We start from the raw sequence: 19,997 nt of genomic DNA on the forward strand, positions 1-19,997 counted from the left end.
GAATAGAGTGAACAGAAAAAGAACAAAGGTGAATGAGAGAAGCATGTAACTAAGAGGGGCTGCTTGACTTTTCACCCCAGGATCTTACTCAATGATCAGGAGGTGTGCTAAGTGAGGAAGGCATCCAAATGTTTTTAACACAATGGTCACAGCCTTTAACAGACAAGTGCTAAGGCGTGTCGGCACCAGCCGTGATTAGGTTTAAAGTAGACTCTCTGTCTTTCTCTCAGTGGCCCGAATCCCTCTTATTTTCTCATTTAGCTCCTGCCAAACCTGCTGAGCACCGTCATGGTCGTGAGTGTCTCTGGCTCTCTGACAGTGCTGTTGTGACAAAGATGGTAATCAGATAGGCTTGGTATAATGGTTTCTACCTGACACACACAAACACATCCTTACACATGTGCTACAACATCTTGACATTCCCAAGCTTTGCCAGGTCAGCAACACTGTGACACACTTCCTGAGTTTGACAGCTTAAGGGAAAAGGAATAAGAGAAAAATGGTGGAAAAGAGAATTACTAAGGAACACTGTGAAGGGGAAAGTGAACCGACATGTTCTCAATTTCTTTGTTTTTATTCTTTTCTTGTTTTATGCAAGTCATATCTCTTTATCCTATCAATGGTCTTATTTTTTCCTTTGTTTAATTACTTTTGTTTCTTGCTTTTATTTTCAATTTAGAAATGAAAGCATCTATGTAGTAAAAAAGAATTAACGGTTTACAGTTTTTACATTCTGTCACTGGTTTATTGCCCAGTTCAGTAAACTGATTATGCTGATAAGGCAACAGCGCAAACACACTACACCTGTGCTGAACATAATTTATAAACACACCTGAATAATTTATTTAACATGCTAAAAGTACTTTGATATTTAATACATTTCTACTGCTATGGTTTAGCAGCACAAACATCTCTTTTAAAAAAAAAATCAGTTCACTGCCTGCTTTCCTAGCATAACAGCACAATGTTTTTTTGTGCCAGGGAACCAGAATGGAGTTTTGTAAACGTAGTGCAACCTATAATGAGCCTAATTTACATAAAAAGGAGGCATGTAAATTTTAACCAAGACGCAGCAATATTTCCACACTGATTGCCCCTGCTTAAACTAGTATGTGGGTGTAATAATGCATTCACATACAAAGCGAACAATATTTTCGCCTCTCATTGCTAGTATGCCAACCTGCGAGAATTATTTTCCGGACAAGGACAGGAGGAGGGGCTTCTATGACTTGGTTCATAGTAAAGTACAACCAATAGCTGAAATCAAGGAGACGTGCATACTTTCAGAACTTACCAGGTAGTCCAACTTCCTCGCTCATTTTCCTCCAAGCGATGTCTTTTTTTCGTCCGGTCTCTGTGCATGTATGACGTTGTGTCAATCAATTCTGGGTGCCCACACACCGTTACAACAAATTTTTTCACCCAGTTTTCCAGATTTCTTCTGCTACTACATCAGTACGTCAGTGACATTCGGACAATCTCAATGATGAATTAAGCAATTTTGCGTGTTCGAGTCACGGCATTCACTTCATTCGCGTCGCCCAGCACGAATTAGTGTCTATTCGCATCTTTGCATTGACTTTGTATGTAATCACGCCACGTGAAACACTCGCTTCTCATTGTATGTGAACGCACCATAAGACGCGGCTGTTAAAGGAATATTCTGGGTTCAGTACAAGTTGAGCTCAATTAACAACATTTGTGGTATAATGTCTATTACCACGAAAAATTATTTTGACTTTGAAAAAAAAAAAAAAAAAAAGATTATAAAAAAAGATTAAATGAGGCACTTACAATGGAAGTGAATCGGGCCAAATTTTGGAGGGTTTAAAGCAGTGGTTCTCAACCCTGTTCCTGGAGGCTCCCCAACACTGCACATTTTGTATATCTTCCTTTTCTGACAAATCCAGTTCAGGTCTTGGAGTGTCCACAAACGAGCTGATGAGTTGAATCATGTGTTTTATTAGGGAGATGTCCAAAATTGTTGGAGGGCCTCCAGGATTAGGGGTTCTGGTTTAAAGGCAGAACTTTTATAAAAACACTTACTTTAATGTATTGTTGTTTAAATATAAACTGTAAAGTTGTTTAAATAATAATTTTTATGGTCGTTTTAGGATTTGTTGACATTATATAGTAATGAAGTAGTAAACTTAACACAGAAAAGGTTAGTAAGCATTTATATCATACTAAAACAATATTAACATGCATACTGTTTACGTCTTGTGGATATACTTTTGAAACGGTGAGTATTTTAATGTTTACGGATTGGCCCCATTCCCTACCATTGTAAGTGCCTCAATAGAACCCAGATTTGTGCTTTTATTAAAGAAAAGGTGCTTTGATTGGGGGCAAGTCAAAATCTATTTTTGTGGTAATATTATACTGTCGATTGAACTTAACTTTATTGAATGGTGTGTGAATTCACACAATTAAAAAATTTTATTCTTAAAGTGATATTTCACCGAAAAAACCCCAAAACAAATCTGTTATCATTTACCCTCAAGTTGTTCCATGATATTCTTCTGTTGAACACAAAAGGAGATAATAGGCAGGATGACAGCCTCAGTCACCATTCATTTACAATGTATGGAAAAAAGATTTTGAAGAAGAGTCCTCATTAAACATTCTGCCTATCATTTCCTTTAATTTCATTTCACAGAAGAAAAAAAGTCACACAAGTTTGGAACAACATGAGGGTGAGTAAATGATGACATAATTTTTTGCATGAACTATTCCTTTATTAATTAGAAGAACATGGAAACAAGGACAAGTAGAAAGTTGTGGCAGAAGAGAGGCAGACGGTCTTCCATCAGTCTCTTAAGAACATTGTTACCTCTTCCTGGCCAGCTACACTTAAATCCTTATCCCTATTCCTCTCTCTCTTTTTCATGTCAGCCTTCCCTTTCATGTGTCCATTTCTCTCTCCTCACTATCAGCTCTAAATGGCAGTGGCAGGTCGGTGTGATGGAGAGGGAGGTGGATTATTATGGGCTGTTTGGTTGGCTGCTGGTTTGTTTTGGCACTTCATCAGACAATGAGATGAGCGATGAGTCTGTCCGAATGGCCCCTTGCGACCAAAGATTGCTGACATCTGAATGAGCTATTAAAGGAAACATTGGGTGCTAATTAGGGAACTGGGGACAAAAGAACTCTTCTTTGTTGTTAACCCCGTTATATAATACAGTTTGTACAGTCAATCATAATTGCTTTAATATTATTTAATGTCCATTTGGAGGAAGAGATGTTTTATAACGGCACAGGTTGTAAACTCATGATCATCGACAGAATGAAACAAAACAGGTAAATTAATTGTAGTTGATAAGATACAGTACAGGCTTCATCTAATACCACAGATATAGAAGTACATTAACGATTCAAGAATAAACAGTCACTTTGCATATTTCAATATTGAGTAGTTTTGAAGCCTGAGAAAAGTTTTAAAGCCTTGTTTTAGTGTCTGTATAGGCAATTATGGGAGAAAAAAAAGAGATTATAATAAGAGTAAGACTGACAGTGAATCAGATGAACATTAGTGCACCTTGGTTTTGAAGGCAAGACTACAGAATGTATTCATATGGAATGTAGGACTAAACACCTTAAGTGCTAAATATAGTAACACAGTTCATTGCAAACCAATGCCTTCAAAGAACACAAAATAAAAAAAATAATAATTAAAACAATAATATAAGTATATGTATTGACATATCTTGGCCATTTAAGACATTAATGGAATAGTTCCCCTCAAAGAAAATTCTGTCATTTACTCACACTTAATACTTAAAATAAACTAAAGCAACACAACTCTAGAACACATTATCACAGCTTGATTTCATTGAATTCTATCCAAATACTTTTGTAAAATGCAAGTTTACTTAATCCATTTGAGTTAGGACTAAATAAATACTTTGTTACATTGATGAAACTGGGCAGGGTATTTCACAACATTATATGCATGAGACTAGACAAATGTTGAAATTAAATATTATTTAAGCATTTTTGAGCAAAACGACAATAGGAGGAAATTTGTTAATGTTCTATTTTTTTCAAGTGTCTGTAATGCTGGAGTTTTGGGGGTTACCAAGATTGGCTCTTGTGCTTATGTTGAGGATAGACATTCACTTTCAAGTGATATTTAATTTGAGTGCTGCTTAGCTCTCTAAGCAGTTGCATTTAAATTAACAGTGCAACCATTTCACTGTTCTTACACTTGATCATCTGGCATATACAAATGATTCATAAAATAAATAAAGTTGGACCAACATAAGAAAATTAAATTAAACATTATTAAATAAAGTTTGATTAACCCAATGAAGTTGAGTTAAAACTACAATACTTCATTGATTTGACCTAATTTAACTAAATGATGTTGGCTTAATGAAAATGACAATATAAATGAATGAAATTAAATTGCTCCTTCAAATTCAATTAAGGGTAATTACTTTTTCTTTTAAATGTAATAATTAATGTTACTTACTTTCTTCTATGGAATACAAAAACAGTTATGTTGCAGAATGCCCCGGATGCTCTTTTCAATAAAAGTGAATGGAGATGGGGCAGTCAAGCTAGAAAAATAAGAAAAGTACCATAAAACCCCAACAATAATCCACACCACTCATGTGTTATACCTAAAGTCTTCTTAACTCATACAATAGTGCTTTTTTTGTAGGTGTCCACCAAGACATTATGAAGCATAACTCCTGTTGTGTTTCATGGAAGCCATTGAATGGCTTTGTTGGTACTGTCATTGTATGGAAAATATCATCCAGGACATTAAGCAACATAATTCCTATTGTGCTCCATTCTAAAAAGAAAAACATACTGGTTTGGAACAGCATAAGAGTGAGTAAATGATGACAGAATTAAAAAAATTGTGTGTGAACTATACCATTAACACACAGCCTTGTTACGTCTTAGGTTTCCATTTAATGTCAGAAGTGTCGGGTCCCCGCTGTTACACTTATTACATTTTGACCATTTTAATGAAACCCCTAATCAGCATAAGGGAAGAACATTCCCTTATGCATGTTTGCCAAGTGCCAGTCCTAAACTACAGTAGTTGGCCTTTTGTAGTATGCAAGGATAAGGATGGAAAGGGAGGGAAAGGGGGTAGAGAGAGAGAGAGTTTCTGCACATAGGGGGTAACACCTTCATAGAGACCTGATGCTTTTATCAGCCATGAGCACTTACAAAAAAGATTTTCATAGCTATGATATTATTTAAAAATCACAATAAATTGGAACTGGCTAAAAAGGTAAAAGTTAAAAAAAAATATATACCCCAAAATATATTACTTTTCTATTGAATTAAAATCACTTTGGGCCCTCTGAGAATGTCCCCTCCTATACGGTTCATAGTGTAACTGACTGCAGAGTAACAGGCCAATGTGGTAGATATTATGCTACAAAGCATCACCCAGTCAAATTTAAAACTTCACATCTAAGCTTGAATACAAAAAAGCATACTTTGACCTCAGAAAAATAATAATTATCCCTTTGGATTCTATAAACTAATGTTAAAAATCCACTAAGGAGTGGTCAAAATCACCAGACCACTTGATTGATCTTCTGAAACACACACTCGGCAGCTGCTAAACAGTCAGATGTTTGCTTATTTTCTAAGCATAATTACACCAGTTCAGCTACATCCACCATGGCAAAACATAAACAAACCTATAAGCTTCCACTTTACTCATCCAAGAACAGATAGACCACTTCAGATTTGTTAAGATAACTCTAAAATATTATCCCTGGCACCATCAGCAGCCCCCACCCCCCCAAAAAAGAAATCTTTCACAGTTCTTATGGTCCTTCCCTTAGCTTTCCAAACCATATTTGATGTCTTGTTTCCCAGTCCTTTAATCCTCTATTTTTTATAGCCCCATCAGGAATGAGTCCAGCTGATGGGCACCCAGTGAGTTTCCGTCTCCACTTTCCTGAGGGCCAGCTTGAGCTCGTTGAAGGCAGTTATGAGGTCATCGTTAACAATGACTTTTTCAAAGAGGTGGCCATAATGATTTTCCATCATCTGAGAGGCATTGATCATCTCCTGGTAGTCCTCCTCCTAAACAACAAATCATTTGAAGTAGTTATCCCTCGTATTCCTTATTTAAACACATAAATTATGCTAAATAATAAAAATAATAAAAAATTTCAATAAAAAAACAGCGACAGTTTCTCACAGTATTTCTAAAGCCTGCTTCCAAATATGACTTTCATAGATGTCCCCCAAATCAGACATCAATAAAAACAATACTTTGTTTGTTGTTTTCAATAAAACAGCTTTAAATGCAGAGATGCAAAAATATCTGCAAGTGATGTTTAACAGACACAATTATATTTAGTGTTTTACTGAGGCAGGGCACAGTTGCAGTAAGAGGTCTGATGGTGTTTATCACAGGAACAGTAAAGTGAATAAACAAACCATCATTTTATTTCTTGGCATGTTATAGTGCCTTCAAAGCCACATTATATGAACAACATCCATTAAACATTTTCACTCTGCAAAATAAAAAGAATTACAGTGTTAAAATGTCATAATGACACACACACACACACACGGAACACGGCATGGTTTGAATGGATTTACCAATATATAATGCACTTTTACAACACAAAACATGCAACCCCCACTGAGAATCATATAATGCTATAATAACATATTGCCAAACAAAACAGAAAGTTACTGAATCAGATGTTTATTACCAGAAAAAAAAGCTTTAAATTGTACTGAGAATGTAAAAATATTTTACAATTTGGCATAAGCAGAGAAGACACTGACAAGCTTAACTAAGTGATGGTGTATGGCCCGTTTTAGCACATTCCTCTCAATCTCTGTTTAACACCACACAACACCCGGTCTTCCTCTCTTGATCAAGCAAGTACGAGTTTGATTTTGTCAACATTTCAGTTTAGATACAGGGCTGCGGGAGTTCTGAAAATTACACCAGTCTCTTTAATCAGAAAGTTATTGGCATTAAGCATCAAAAGTTGTAGAACATATACTTGGACTACATTGCTTTAATAGCTAAATGCTATGGTTCAACATGGTAGATTAGCTTGCGTTTGGCCTACAAAGTCTGGGTTGGCCCCTGGTCAAATATATTTTTCTCTATTCTGTCATCAAATAAAAACCTCATGCTAATTGAGGTATAGCAGATGTTGTGCCTTCAGGGAAGTGTTAGTACTAAATCTGATCAGTTTCAAGGTTTTAAATCTATTTTTTTTTTTTTCAATTGTTAATTTCCCAGATGATCTAATACACTCTCTCCATTCTTCCATGTCTACTCTCGTCAGAAAGAAAAGGCTTTCTTCAGTACTCCTTTTAGCAGTCAGCACAAGTTCTGCTTATCTCTCAATCCCTATGGCCCTTGACGGAAAATCAGTTTTTATTGGTTCATATAAAGTGCACCTGCCCTTATCATTAAAACCTTACAAAAAAGAACATCTCTGTTTTGTCAAGAGGCCCTTTTTTAATATTTCCAAAGTAAAGGTACTTCAACTGTGGACTGGGCTGACTTTCACAGAGGACAGGACAAAAAACAACATCCTCCAATTTTAGCCTATGTTTCCATACCTCATTATGAAGATTTAATGCCAGATGATGAAATCCTCTGCGCTTATGCCTCTGATGATATTTTTATGAAATGTCAAGGTTCTTTGCTACTTTTAAAACAGAACGAATGGTATGGTACCCCCCTCCAAAAAATAAAACCCCCCAGAAAGACAGAAAAAGTGCCATTAATGTTTTTCAAGCAATACTAAAAGGGAGAACAATTGAGTGGAAGTCTGGCTTTAAGGAAACAATGGGATGCCTGTTTTCTTGCATGGAGCCGACGGTGCTCCCACTCATGGCTCTAACAGACACAGGCTCCAAAGTCTCTGGGAAAGAAATACAGCAACTCCCAGATAAAATATGTCACTGACATTTCATCAAACACAATTTTTCTAAAGTACATATAATAGGCTGAATCTGTAACATTGTCAGGGTCTATAATCCACTTTTGCAAAGTTTTTGCCAACTGGGAGGGTTTTAATTTATTTTTTCATCACAAGAACCCATAGTGAGGTGCTTTGAGGCTGACCTGTTGAAAGCAGGCAGACGGTTTCTGTAGATAGTGTGAACAGCTTCTGGTGTAGATCATTTTTTGACAGAGATGGACAGAACAAGATTTACACTGACAACTGTGGATACTGCTCCAACAGCATGATCCTTAAATGGCATGCACCATGTAATCAACATACTTTGGGAATTTTAAACAGAAAACGGTCTCTGCTGGCCTAACATGCCTAATAAATAAATATTTTTTCTTCATTTCATTCTCATTCACCTTCTTACCCATGCATTTTTAATCACTTTCCACTCCTAATTCATCTACAAACGAATAGGGAAAGACAAAAAGTTTAAACAATCAATTTATCCCTTGATGATTACAAGCAAAGCATGATGACTATTTCACAAATTTCATGCTGAAGCAGTGCATGGTTCTGAGCTCCACACCGTTAGGCCTTCAGAATTTCAACAGAATCCCTCAACACAGCAGTGAAAAGGCATCTCAAGTTAGATTGTCAGATTCATCAGCCAATCAGATTGATTTATTTGTTCTTGGTGGGTGTGGTCTTTAGTATATGTCCCAGTCGAGGCCTTCTAGCTGGCCTTGAGTGACACAATGACACTTTAAGTGATGTACGTAATTCAAAAGCGAAGAGTGCGCTGTCATTACCGACACTATTGCTAATGAGAGAGAGCTCCTTATGGATTTAAAAACACAAGATGTTCTGCATGACCATGAGATTGATTAATTTATTAAAAAAGAAGGGCTTATTTTCCCTTCAAGTAAACTGGTAAGTTCTTTATGCATTGTTATAGCAGCATCAGGAGTTTTCTAAGTTTAAATAGGCTGGCTTGAGCATTTAGTGTCATTTCAAGTTTTGAAAAGTGTTAACTGAAGAATCTAAATGTATTGCAAGCAACATTTAAATTGCAAATATAATTAGATCTCTTTTTCTAGGTATTATAGACTTCTATAGTCCATATAGACTTGGTAGATTCATATGAAAAATTGAGATTTTTGAATGTCAGTTCATTTGACAAAACACTCATGATGCAGTTAAAATTAGGCTTGCTTGAGCTTTCAGTGTCATTTCAAGTTTTGGCTTTCATATGTGGATGTGACTTTAAAATGTCAACTGCCATTATCATTTGGCTGCAAAGTAATTGATTTCCATAGGCGTAGGGTGTCTTGTTCATTGTGAAACTGTGTTTTCTAAAAGGTATGATTTACAGTGAAGGCCTAGATTTAAAATGCACGGGCCGCTACTGCATTTAGTGGTTTGAAAAATGTGGTTTATATTGGTTTCTTTTTGCATTGTACTTACATTTAAAATGCCTGCACTTAATTACATCAGAAGTTACACTGTTTACCTTACCCCTAACCCTACCCGTAAGCAGCAAATGTTACTTTGAGATTTTTGCAAAACAATATGTAGTTACACAATAATTACATTGTACTGTAAGCTCCAGTCTGGATTAGCATAAGCAGAAAAATTGAGTGTGCATGTGTGTCTGTAATCATATATTCTTTGGCACTTGATTCTATGAACTCATAATGGATAAACAGACCAAAGCTGCTGTGTGAAAATTATTAGCATTGAGTCAAATCACATAGGAATTGCCTACACAAAAATGTATCTTCTATTAACACCATTCCAGATTTGTGTTGTGCAAATGACAGCAGAATGAGAGTGTGCCTTGTTTGTACACTTGATAGGAGTGCAGGCTGAGCCAGTAGGCTGACAGGTGAGCACATGTATGGCGCTTCACAACGTTTTACAGCTCATAACAACATTTGACAAACTTCAATGTGGAATGTCTCCACAGTGAAAGCCAGACAAGCGGCATCAAGCCATCTCCACATGAGGTGATAAGGTTGCTTGGGTCACTTATCCTGTAGCAAGCAAGCTTGGTCCTGGTGCAGACTCACAGTGAGATACACAGGCAAGAGCTGAACTCTGGGAAAGTCATTAAAACCTTGCATATTCACACCATATCACACACACAGCACAAACTTACACCAGGACAGGGTAAGGGTCTGGTATACGTGCTAATTGGTTTCATGTGTTTTTCCTTCGAATGGAGTCATACAGGTGTAGTAAGTGAGCTCACTAGTCTCATATCGAGTTGCTGCTCAGGGGAATGGTTACACATAAACACATACACACGTGAGGCACACACACACAGCTAAGATGAGTAATTTAAGCACTAACCCAGAATGTGTTTGGTTGGTCCAAAAGGAAAATTACTATAATAAATGATGTGGTGGTTGCCTGCCAGGAAGTGATGAAATCTATTTCTTATTTTACCAAGAACTATGCAAGATAGCAGGCTGGGAATTGCCACAGACCTACTGATTTGATATTACAACGATATTTAGTAGCCGATTCGATCATTTACTCATTCTAATGCCATCCCAGATGTAAAGGACTTTCTATCTTCTACAGAACACAAATGAAGATTTTTAGAAGAATATTTCAGATCTGCATTACCATACAATGCAAGTGAATGGTGACCAGATATTTAAAGCTCAAAAAAATCACATAAAGGCATCAAAAAAGTAATCCAAACGACTTCAGTGTTTTAATGCATGTCTTCTGAAACTATATAATTGGTGTGGGTTAGAAAAAGATCAATATTTAAGTAATGTTTTACTATAAATCTCTACTTTCACTTACTGAAAGTAGAAGTGGAGATTTATTGTGAAAAAGGATGTAAATATTGATTTGTTTCTCACCTAAAGGGATTGCATCACTTCAGAAGACATGCATTAAACCACTGAAGTCATGTGGATTACTTTTATGCTACCTTTATGTGATCTCTGGAGCTTGAAAGTTCTGGTCACCATTCATTTGCATTGTATGGACCTACAGAGCTGAAATATTCTTCAAAAAAAATCTCCTTTTCGTTCAGCAGAAGAAAGTAATGCATTAAAGCGAGTAAATGAGAGTAAATTATTTTCATTTTTGGGTGAACTACCCTTTAAGGTTTTGTAATTCTGCATGTATTATGATTTAATGTTAAGATATATTTAGCTGTGTTAACCCCTTTTTTCTTTCAAATAAATGTTTAATGAAGAAGAGTTAATTAATGGAATAAACTGAAAGAATTTAAGGAGATAAATCTTCTCAGAGAGAAAACCAGTTTGTGTGGAACTCGGCACAAATATAGCATCTTATATCTATCAATGAATAAGTATATTGAGTTAAACATGTCATTTTTTTAATTATATTAAAAATCTATTTCTCATCAGGGAGACTATTTAAAAACTGTTTGTCTCAAGAATTGTGATTTGTAACAGAATCGATTTTTCACCACCCCATAAGGTAGTGGAACACAGAATTAAGATTATCATGAATACAAGCAGAGATGATATAAGTGAGAGGAGGCTGACGACTATTATACTAATTAATTTGTAACGCTATAGAAATGGAAGAAATTTTTGAAAGTTTGCTTAATCTAGAATGTGCATGTGCATTAGCCAGACCTGCCTGAAAAATAGTTTCTTTAGCATGATATGAAGTAAAGAATTCAAATTTATAATAACATTGATGCCAGATGTGAATTTGTTTTATTGACATATAATCTTGACAAACTGTTTTGGAGATTTCTGTCTTTTCCCATTCAAGGAGAAAGGAACTGTACTTGCATGCCTATTGCCTTCATTGAAAAAAGCTGCCCGGAGACATTACCAAGAGAGTCACTGAGTAAATAAACTTGCCTTAAAAGGGCTACTACAACATGAAAGTGAATAACAGACAGAATGACAGAATTTTTATTTTTGGGTGAACTATCCAATTAAAGGGGTTTGATACAACCTAAATCCTACAATGACCCAATGAGAAATAAAAGCCATGACAGAAGTGATAAATGATTGATTGAAGTGTGGTGAAACGGTGTGTGATTACCGAGAAGGATTTGGACGAGCTCTTATCTTCTTTACCCAAGATGACTTCAGCATTCCTCCTCGTTTCTTTTAAACGCTCGATGGATGGAGGCTTCACAAACACAACATAGGGCTTAAACTCAGCTGTGCGAAGATGCTTCAGCGTCTGGTGTAGAGAGAATGTGAAAAAGAAGGAGAAAGATAAAGAGAGTAGGGTAAACCGCAGTCATTAATACAGCATCACTCATACCATCATGATTTTTTTTAACACTGATACTTTTGAACATTATTGCTATTAGTCGCCATTACATTTTTATAGAAAACAAAGCAGCTGATTCACACTGAGCTCAACCGATCTGATTCTGTGAGTGAAAATAAAGCACTCCGGTCAGACACATTACATTTCAAGCAGTTGAGATCTTCAAGCTCAAAACAATCAGACCACTGAATTTTAACACATTTTTTTGTGTTGATTTTAGTCTTTAAAAAAGCCATATTCTACACGCTTTGAACCTTTTTCCTTGGAACTCCACTAATCAAGAGCTCTTGAACCACCAACAGTCGTAATTTAGTTCTTTAAGACCATTTTCCACCTTCTATCTGATTCTTAAAATTAAACGGGATGTTTTTGCTACTGTACTATACCTGCAAAGGGTTAGTTTACCTATAAAAAAAGTTTTCATCTTTTACTCACCCCCTCATTTATTTTCCCCTATGACCTTGCTTTCATCGACAGAACAAAAAAGGAGACATTCTGAAGAATGTCCAAGTTGCTGTTTTTCATTAATTATGTTATAACATCAAAACACTTTTACTTTAACACATGATTTGAAAAACTACCCCACCTACATATACACACTTATATGAATATATATGAATATGATTTAATTTTGCTTTGTAGCTCACTAGATGGAGTGTTGAACTTTGGACTCGTCAACCGCTGTTCGAGTCCAGCCAAAGATGCATGAAAGTGAAAGTTGTATAGAAGCGACACAAAATGTGTTTATCATTTCAAATTTGCATTTTAAAACTCTACTGGTTAGGTGTTAGTTAAAGGAAAGCGTAAGAAGGTCGGTTTTGTTAAACGTTCATATATCTTTTACATCACTATTGGTTAGGTTTAGGGTAAAGTTTTAAGTTAGGGAGGTACATTTTACTCATTAAAACCTCCATCTAAAATTCACCTTAAAAACCTTGTCTGATTATAATCTCATTTCGCTCTGTTTTTTGCACCCACCGCTGGATATTTCACTTTGAAACTGCAGTCAAATGTGTAATGAAGGATGTAATTTCAGTTTTGCAAAAATGTTGCAATGCTCACATACATTTCATGAGATCAGATTCATGTGTTCATCAGGGTCCGGAAGAGTAATATTGAATTAGTGTTGATATGTAAACACAGACAATCATACAGTGTGTTAATGTGCTCTAGTTTTTGATGTCACAACCACAATGATTTTAAAAGGACCTGTTTTTACAGCTTACTATCTATAAATGGTCTGGGAGGGAGTTTTGTACATACTGTATACATAGTACATAATACTATACATTTAAAAGTGTAAGGCAAATCCTTTTTTCATAATATGGCCCCTTTCACAGAAAGCACTTTTATGAAATATAAATCAATTAAGAGACAAGAGAGAGAAAGTGAAACAAAACCAGAGGACAAGAAGGAGAGGAAGACTGACTCCTCATACAGTTAGACATAAGCCAGACTCAGACCACCAAAGTATGATGTTTGAGGTTGAGGTGAGTGAGGACTTTTACAGGCTTCCGGGTGGACACTGACACAGTTCTGTGATGACTCAAAATGGGCTGAAATGCTGCTCTAGTAGCAAGTGCATGAGCATGCATCCTAAGCTTTGGGAAAACTGGAAGACTAATTCTTAATTAAAAAAACAGCTAGATGAAGTACAATCCAATTGAACAGAACACCCATGTTTGTCACAGTTATTTATTTAACACTCAATACATTCAAGATGCTTGACCCAGCCTTCAGAGTTGTCTGTTTTATTGTATCACAGAACGACATTAAAAAATAGCAAGAATGGAACGCTAGAATACTTTCAGTGCATACGCATCCAACAATGTAGTCAGTTTAGAGTGAAAAAAGAATAGGAGTGAATCTTCTTCATGGTAATTATTCTAACTGTCAGTCTAAGGGTCAGCGGTTCCTTCAGGAGGTTCAATTATTGACACAAACTGGAGTAAATAAACAGTTGAATACCAAAGCTTCCCTTCCTTCATTGCCTATGGCCTTTCTATCTCCATGTCATCTTTTCAATATCTTCTATTTATACACATGCCCAGAACATATATCATTATCCACTCAGATAAAACAAACACACTCTAGCTGGTTACTAATGCTGAGTGTATGTTTTTGTGAAAGGTTTTATGAGTGCAGGAACTTTGCCAGTGCTTATATGTATATGTGAGAGAAGACGTGAATTTATGTTGTTTGTGTGAGAGATAAAGGGAGTTTATATGTGTGTAAGAGGCCAGTCACTGAACCTCACTGGCTACATGTGGTTGTGAGGGGACAGAGGCACCTCAATGCTGCAGTTTTATTCTGATATGCATAACAGGGGCTGCTTTGAGAAGCCACTCTGATATTTAAGCCTTTGAGGAAATATCCAAACAAGGGACAATAAGCGGAGACTGTGCTAAGTAGAGCCTTGTTCTCACATATCCTGCCTGACCTGAAGTACAAACTCTAACCACACTGATCTCCAAAAAATGATTCAAGGTCATTAACAGAAAACATGTCAAGAAAATGTTCTAAATCAAAAGGAACAAACAAGAAAGCATAATTTGCATATAGAAAACAAAGCCTATTTTTAGGGTCATTAAGATTTTTTTTTAAATGTGAGATTATTTTCAAGAAAATTATGCACATTTTACCCCAAATATTCATTACTGAAGCACAAAAAAATGATGGTCATTATGATATTCATTATCACAATGTAAAAAAACATATTTGATTTAAATTGTAAAGTATATATACATCGGAGTAACACTCCCATGGCACTTTCTTTTTCACAGATTTGAATAAAATATTTTTTTTTACTGTTATAGTGAAGAGCATAATAATTTTGTATAATTTTCTTGACGTTTTGTGAGAATCACCCAAAAAAACCTATGGCTGGTTATTGATACAGATAATCCGATTTGATTCTGATTTAAAAGCTATTCAATAGATTTTATTCCGATTTTGATTTGATATGAATTCATATGGGTATATTTCAGTTTTAATGTCACTTTTGCTTTCATATGAAAGAAATTCTCACCCAGCTAATGTTGTTAATTATACAATTGACCTTCTAACTAGGTACATTATGAAAATATAAATTTTACTAATGACTTTTTATTAGTTTTTCATTATTTTGAAAAGATGAAAAGATCCATGTATTCAATCAATAAATATGATATTATATTGCATATATTATTTTGTGTTACATGTTTATTTGCATAGATTGTACTATTTACAAGGATTTACACTGATTTGTTGAACAAGTGCTAAAACCGGTACGGTCTCTTTAACAAAACCAGCATTTCTGTAAAGAGCATCTGTAGATGTGCACATGCTAACAAAAGAGAGTTGAATGGCTTTATCTTATCTGTGCCATACATGATTAGAATTACATTTCTTTTTTTTTGATCAACAAATGACTGTGAAGAACAGAAAGGACATTATTTGTTGACAAATGGGTCAAGAGGATCTTATAAAAATTTAAACATTTATCAGCCAGTTCCAAATATATACATTTTGGTTGCATAGCATGAAATTTGGTTGCAAATGCGGTTGATTTCCTATTTAAGAATCAATATCGAAATTGTTCAAATGAAGATCGTGATGCATCAGAAACATTTTTACCCACCCATATAAAAAACAGTGTGGAATGTCACAGCTGTTAAATGGAAAGGTAGAATGTTTATGAGGAACAGAGAGACACTCACATGTGGCTGTACATCCAGAAGGCACACCTTGTTCTTGGATAGGACTGAACGTATGGAGTCATAGCTCGTCCCATAGTAGTTTCCTTTATACTCTCCATGTTCAATGAACCTAAGGCAAAGAGAGAGAGACCAGGAGGGGTTTGATGTAATGATTTATGGGTCTAAATGCAAACACAATGCCCATTTGAATCTATGTTACCCCATGCTAAAATATAAAGATAAACAGGGTATATGCAGGAATCTTGAAGTTAATTTTAATACCTTTTCAAGACTTTTTCAAGAACTTCTCAATATTTTTTAATACCTCACCGCCACTTCAAGCTGTAACCATTTACATCAGTGATACTTTTAACTTAACAGTTTTAGTTTGTGATAAAGACTATAGACCACTCTGATACAAAAAAAAATCAAATAGGCTGGGATAGTAAATCAAAGCAAAGTTTATTAAAAAAAAACAAAACTTTGCTCCACCCTCAACAACAATCATGCTGACATGTGCCTCAGTTCTTCTGATTTTGTTCCCAGCAGCTTCTCAGTTTGGACCAATTCGTTCCGTTTTTCTTTACTACGTCTTCTGAGGATGTTGGACTTCGTGATCAGTTGTGCCATTAATGTCCCAGATTTCCCTCTGCCATTTGAGGTCAGTGAATGGTGTTTCTCCGCTGTGTGGAGACACCACAACACCTCAGCACGCAGTGTTGCTGTGCCGCCCAGAGCCACTCTGATGTCGGCTGCAGAAGATGAGGAAGCAGAGACAGCCCGGTCGTAGCTGTAGCTTCAGGTGCGACTGCCGGTGGTGTAACGACGTTGGCACTAGGTTGTGGTGGTGCAACGCGATTACCACAGAAGCTAGCGATGGAGAGCTGCCGCTCTCGGCGGCTAGCAGCGGCTTTGTGGCTAGCACAACACATGTGGGACTTTAACGAGTTAATGCCCATTGACACAATACTTATTTTTTTCTTGCATAATGTACAATATGCCTCCCTGACATTCCCCTCGACTGGCTGCAGCCACTCTTTGAAGTCCGGTATTTCCATCCAGGATGCTGCAAATTTGCACTTCCCCATTCTGTTCATGAGTTCACCAACCTTCTCTTAAAACATTTCGGTGCGTTGTAATACGCACTGGGAACGCCAGAGCGTACATTGTACTTTTGAACTTCCGCCCGCCTGCCCGCTCTGGTGCTCTCAGAGGCAATTTACGAACACACCCACAATAGCCTAGTTTTTTATGTACCTGTTCATTTTTTTAATAAAAATGACTAAATTCACACACTTTTACGATGTTTTTGGGACTCAAACTGTTGGACAGCTAATTCAGAAAAAATACTTTCAAAATTTAAGACTTTGTAAAGCCGTGATAAGACTTTTTAATACTTTTTAAGGTTCTTAATTTTCCCAAAATTGATTTATCACCTTTTAATACTTTTCAAGACCCCGCGGATACCCTGATAAATGAATGGATGGGATAATGACAGGAAACTCATAACCCATTATTTACTCCCAGACTGTCCTGATGCCTTCAGTGTAAAAAGCTGTCTAACATCCACATTGTGCTCACAACCACTCGCATTCTTCCACAGAATGCAATTCCAGACAGTCTGACACAAGGCTCTTTTATATAATCTTCTATGTTACACTTTAAATCAATAACACCTGTTTCCCCACAGCACAGGCAGACCTGAATGCCAAGGGCTAGAGTAATGCTTACTTCCTGAGAAGGCAAAGTCAAACAAACACTTTTCCACAATAATTCGGTTTCACTCTGATCAGAGTCACAGAACACTGGCATGTAATTTTAGCAGATAGGTATTTGTCGAGAAATGGGACGTGGACGGACGTGGAAAGAATTCCAGAATGACAAAGTCTTATGACAGCACTCTGTTGGGAGCCGACAGCAGTAAAACCCATGAATATTCAGTTATGCAACACAGATGACTAATATTACCACTACTGAATCTGGTGAAATGTTACTTAAGTGTCAAAATGTTCTTTTTAAGTAGCCGTCTTTATTTCTCCCAAGTCACAGTTCAAATGTCGACAAGTCTTTGAACCGAAAACTATAAACACACTCACACTTTTGGGTGCTGTCTAGCAGCAACCTGTGATTGGGCGATAATGTTTAGAACTTAAAATGTAGTTTAACTTGACTCCCCGTTCAACATGTTTAAAAAGCCTGTGTACCCTTTCATTGAAGGCGTTTTAATGGCAAGCTAAACTGATTTAGCAGGGTGCTAAGAGATGGTTTTTGCTGGTGTTAATGTGACATTTAGGGTTCCCAAGAATTTCCAAAGCATTTGTTTATATGAAAACTCATTTGAAAACAGATGTGCTCAAACAAAACTTTTGTGTTGTGGTGTTTGTTGTCATGATGAGCTGTGCGTGTATTGGATGGAAGGGTGGAGGCTGTGGTTTTTGGGTTCATTTTGGCTGATTCTTTTTTAGACCTGATCAGGGTTTTCTTTGGGAATACCAATGTCATGTTTGCAGGCCTTATCTCACTGGAAGTCAAAATAATGGACAATGCTCAGCCATTCAAAGTAGACCAAGAAAAAAAGAAGAAAATGCAGATGGAAGGGAAAATTATGGCCACCTGCTCTATCCATTCTTGTCCTCAACTTGCATTGATAACTGTGGTTTACTCATTATTATGTTCATTTCACCACAGATCGAACCACTGTATGTTTTTTCCACCACACATCAGCTTAAGACACCCAGTTTGCTGGCGAAGTGACTTTCTATACGCTTTCCTGTTGTGTTGTTTCATCCTCTGATGAGAGGCTGAAGAAAACCATCCATCACCAGGCCATCCATACAAATCTGAGCTTATGAGCCACTCAGTATAAGGAGTCCAACCCCCCCACACACACACACACACACACAGACCACCTGTCAACACACACTCACTCTCACTTACAGAGAAGGATCTGAGCCCACATCATGCTGCTACACACATAGTACACACTCAAACACACAATTTACTCAGAGGAAATGGAGTGGAAAAACAAAAGAATAGTGGGCAGCTGAAAGGCAAAACGAGTAAATGTTTGCCATAGCGTCTATGAATGCAGGTCTGAGACAGATGACATCAGTGAAAATTGTTGTGCTGTGTATTGACTGTAGTGCTGATTTACTTATGTTCAGTCAGTCCTCTGGACAATGTGTTGAATGCTAACTGGCCATGGAGGCTCAATCTCTATAATTTATATCTCTCTCACTATGGAGTACTTGTGTCAGGGTTATGGTTGACATAATTACAATCCTGAGAATAAAGGAAGCAGTCCACTAAACATCAATGATTAATACTTACTATTTGATCTCAATGTTAAACTTTAACATTCTCAGTCCAAATCATAGCTAGAAGATTCATGTCCTCATTTCAAACAATACACAGTACTGTATTTCAATCTGAGCAAAAAACAGGAATATGCGTTGGACGTTTACATCAGGAAGGGTGACTTACTTGTTGTTATGAATGTCTGCCTCAAAAAGGTGTTTAGAGATAAAATGATACTCCACTCCTTCACTTTCCTGATGTCTCTTGGGTCGAGAGGTGTCTGTGAGAGATAAGGCAATGTGGAAAGGATTAGTAAATGCTCCTTTAAATATTAACACTAACACACCTGTAGACATGCTCTGGAGATATTTGGAAGCATGATGTTTTCAAAATCTCACAAAACTGTAAATGTTAAAAAAGGGAAAATGTGAGCAGAGACATTTGGATCTCTGTTGCTTTTGTGCAATCTCACATTTACAAAAAAGGCCAAAACTGCTGTATTACCACTTGTTTGGAGAACTTATGCTCTAGACCACATACTACATTCTCCTTTTTAAGAAGTTAATAAGAATGTTCCTAAGCGTAATTCTTGAAAAATTTTTAAGTTCTCAAATATTGGGGGCTTGGGAAGCTCAGCGAATAATGATGCTGACTACCACCCCTGGAGTTACGAGTTCGAATCCATGGTGTGCAGAGTGAACCCAGCCAGGTCTCCTAAGCAATCAAATTGGCATGGTTGCTAGGGAGGGTAGAGTCACATGGGGTAACCTCCTTGTGGTAGCGATTAGGGTCCTCGCTCTCAATGGGGCATGTGGTAATTTGTGCGAGG

General features: G+C 36.7%; 1 protein-coding gene across 2 annotated transcripts in view; it reads right to left on the reverse strand.

The window, feature by feature from the left end:
* Positions 1–5,108: 5,108 nt before the first annotated feature.
* LOC127627031 (MAGUK p55 subfamily member 7) overlaps positions 5,109–19,997 on the reverse strand; it is a 175,348-nt gene continuing 160,459 nt past the window's right edge. For both annotated transcript variants that reach the window (XM_052103232.1, XM_052103231.1), the window contains 4 exons: positions 19,355–19,448; positions 15,893–16,001; positions 11,958–12,101; positions 5,109–6,060 (listed from right to left, as the gene is read on the reverse strand). In XM_052103232.1, coding sequence (XP_051959192.1) covers positions 5,881–6,060; positions 11,958–12,101; positions 15,893–16,001; positions 19,355–19,448 — 527 coding nt within the window. In that variant the 3' untranslated portion in view covers positions 5,109–5,880. The remainder of the gene's footprint in view (positions 6,061–11,957; positions 12,102–15,892; positions 16,002–19,354; positions 19,449–19,997) is intronic.

Source organism: Xyrauchen texanus, chromosome 33, assembly GCF_025860055.1.
Source record: "Xyrauchen texanus isolate HMW12.3.18 chromosome 33, RBS_HiC_50CHRs, whole genome shotgun sequence".
Lineage (NCBI taxonomy): Eukaryota > Metazoa > Chordata > Actinopteri > Cypriniformes > Catostomidae > Xyrauchen > Xyrauchen texanus.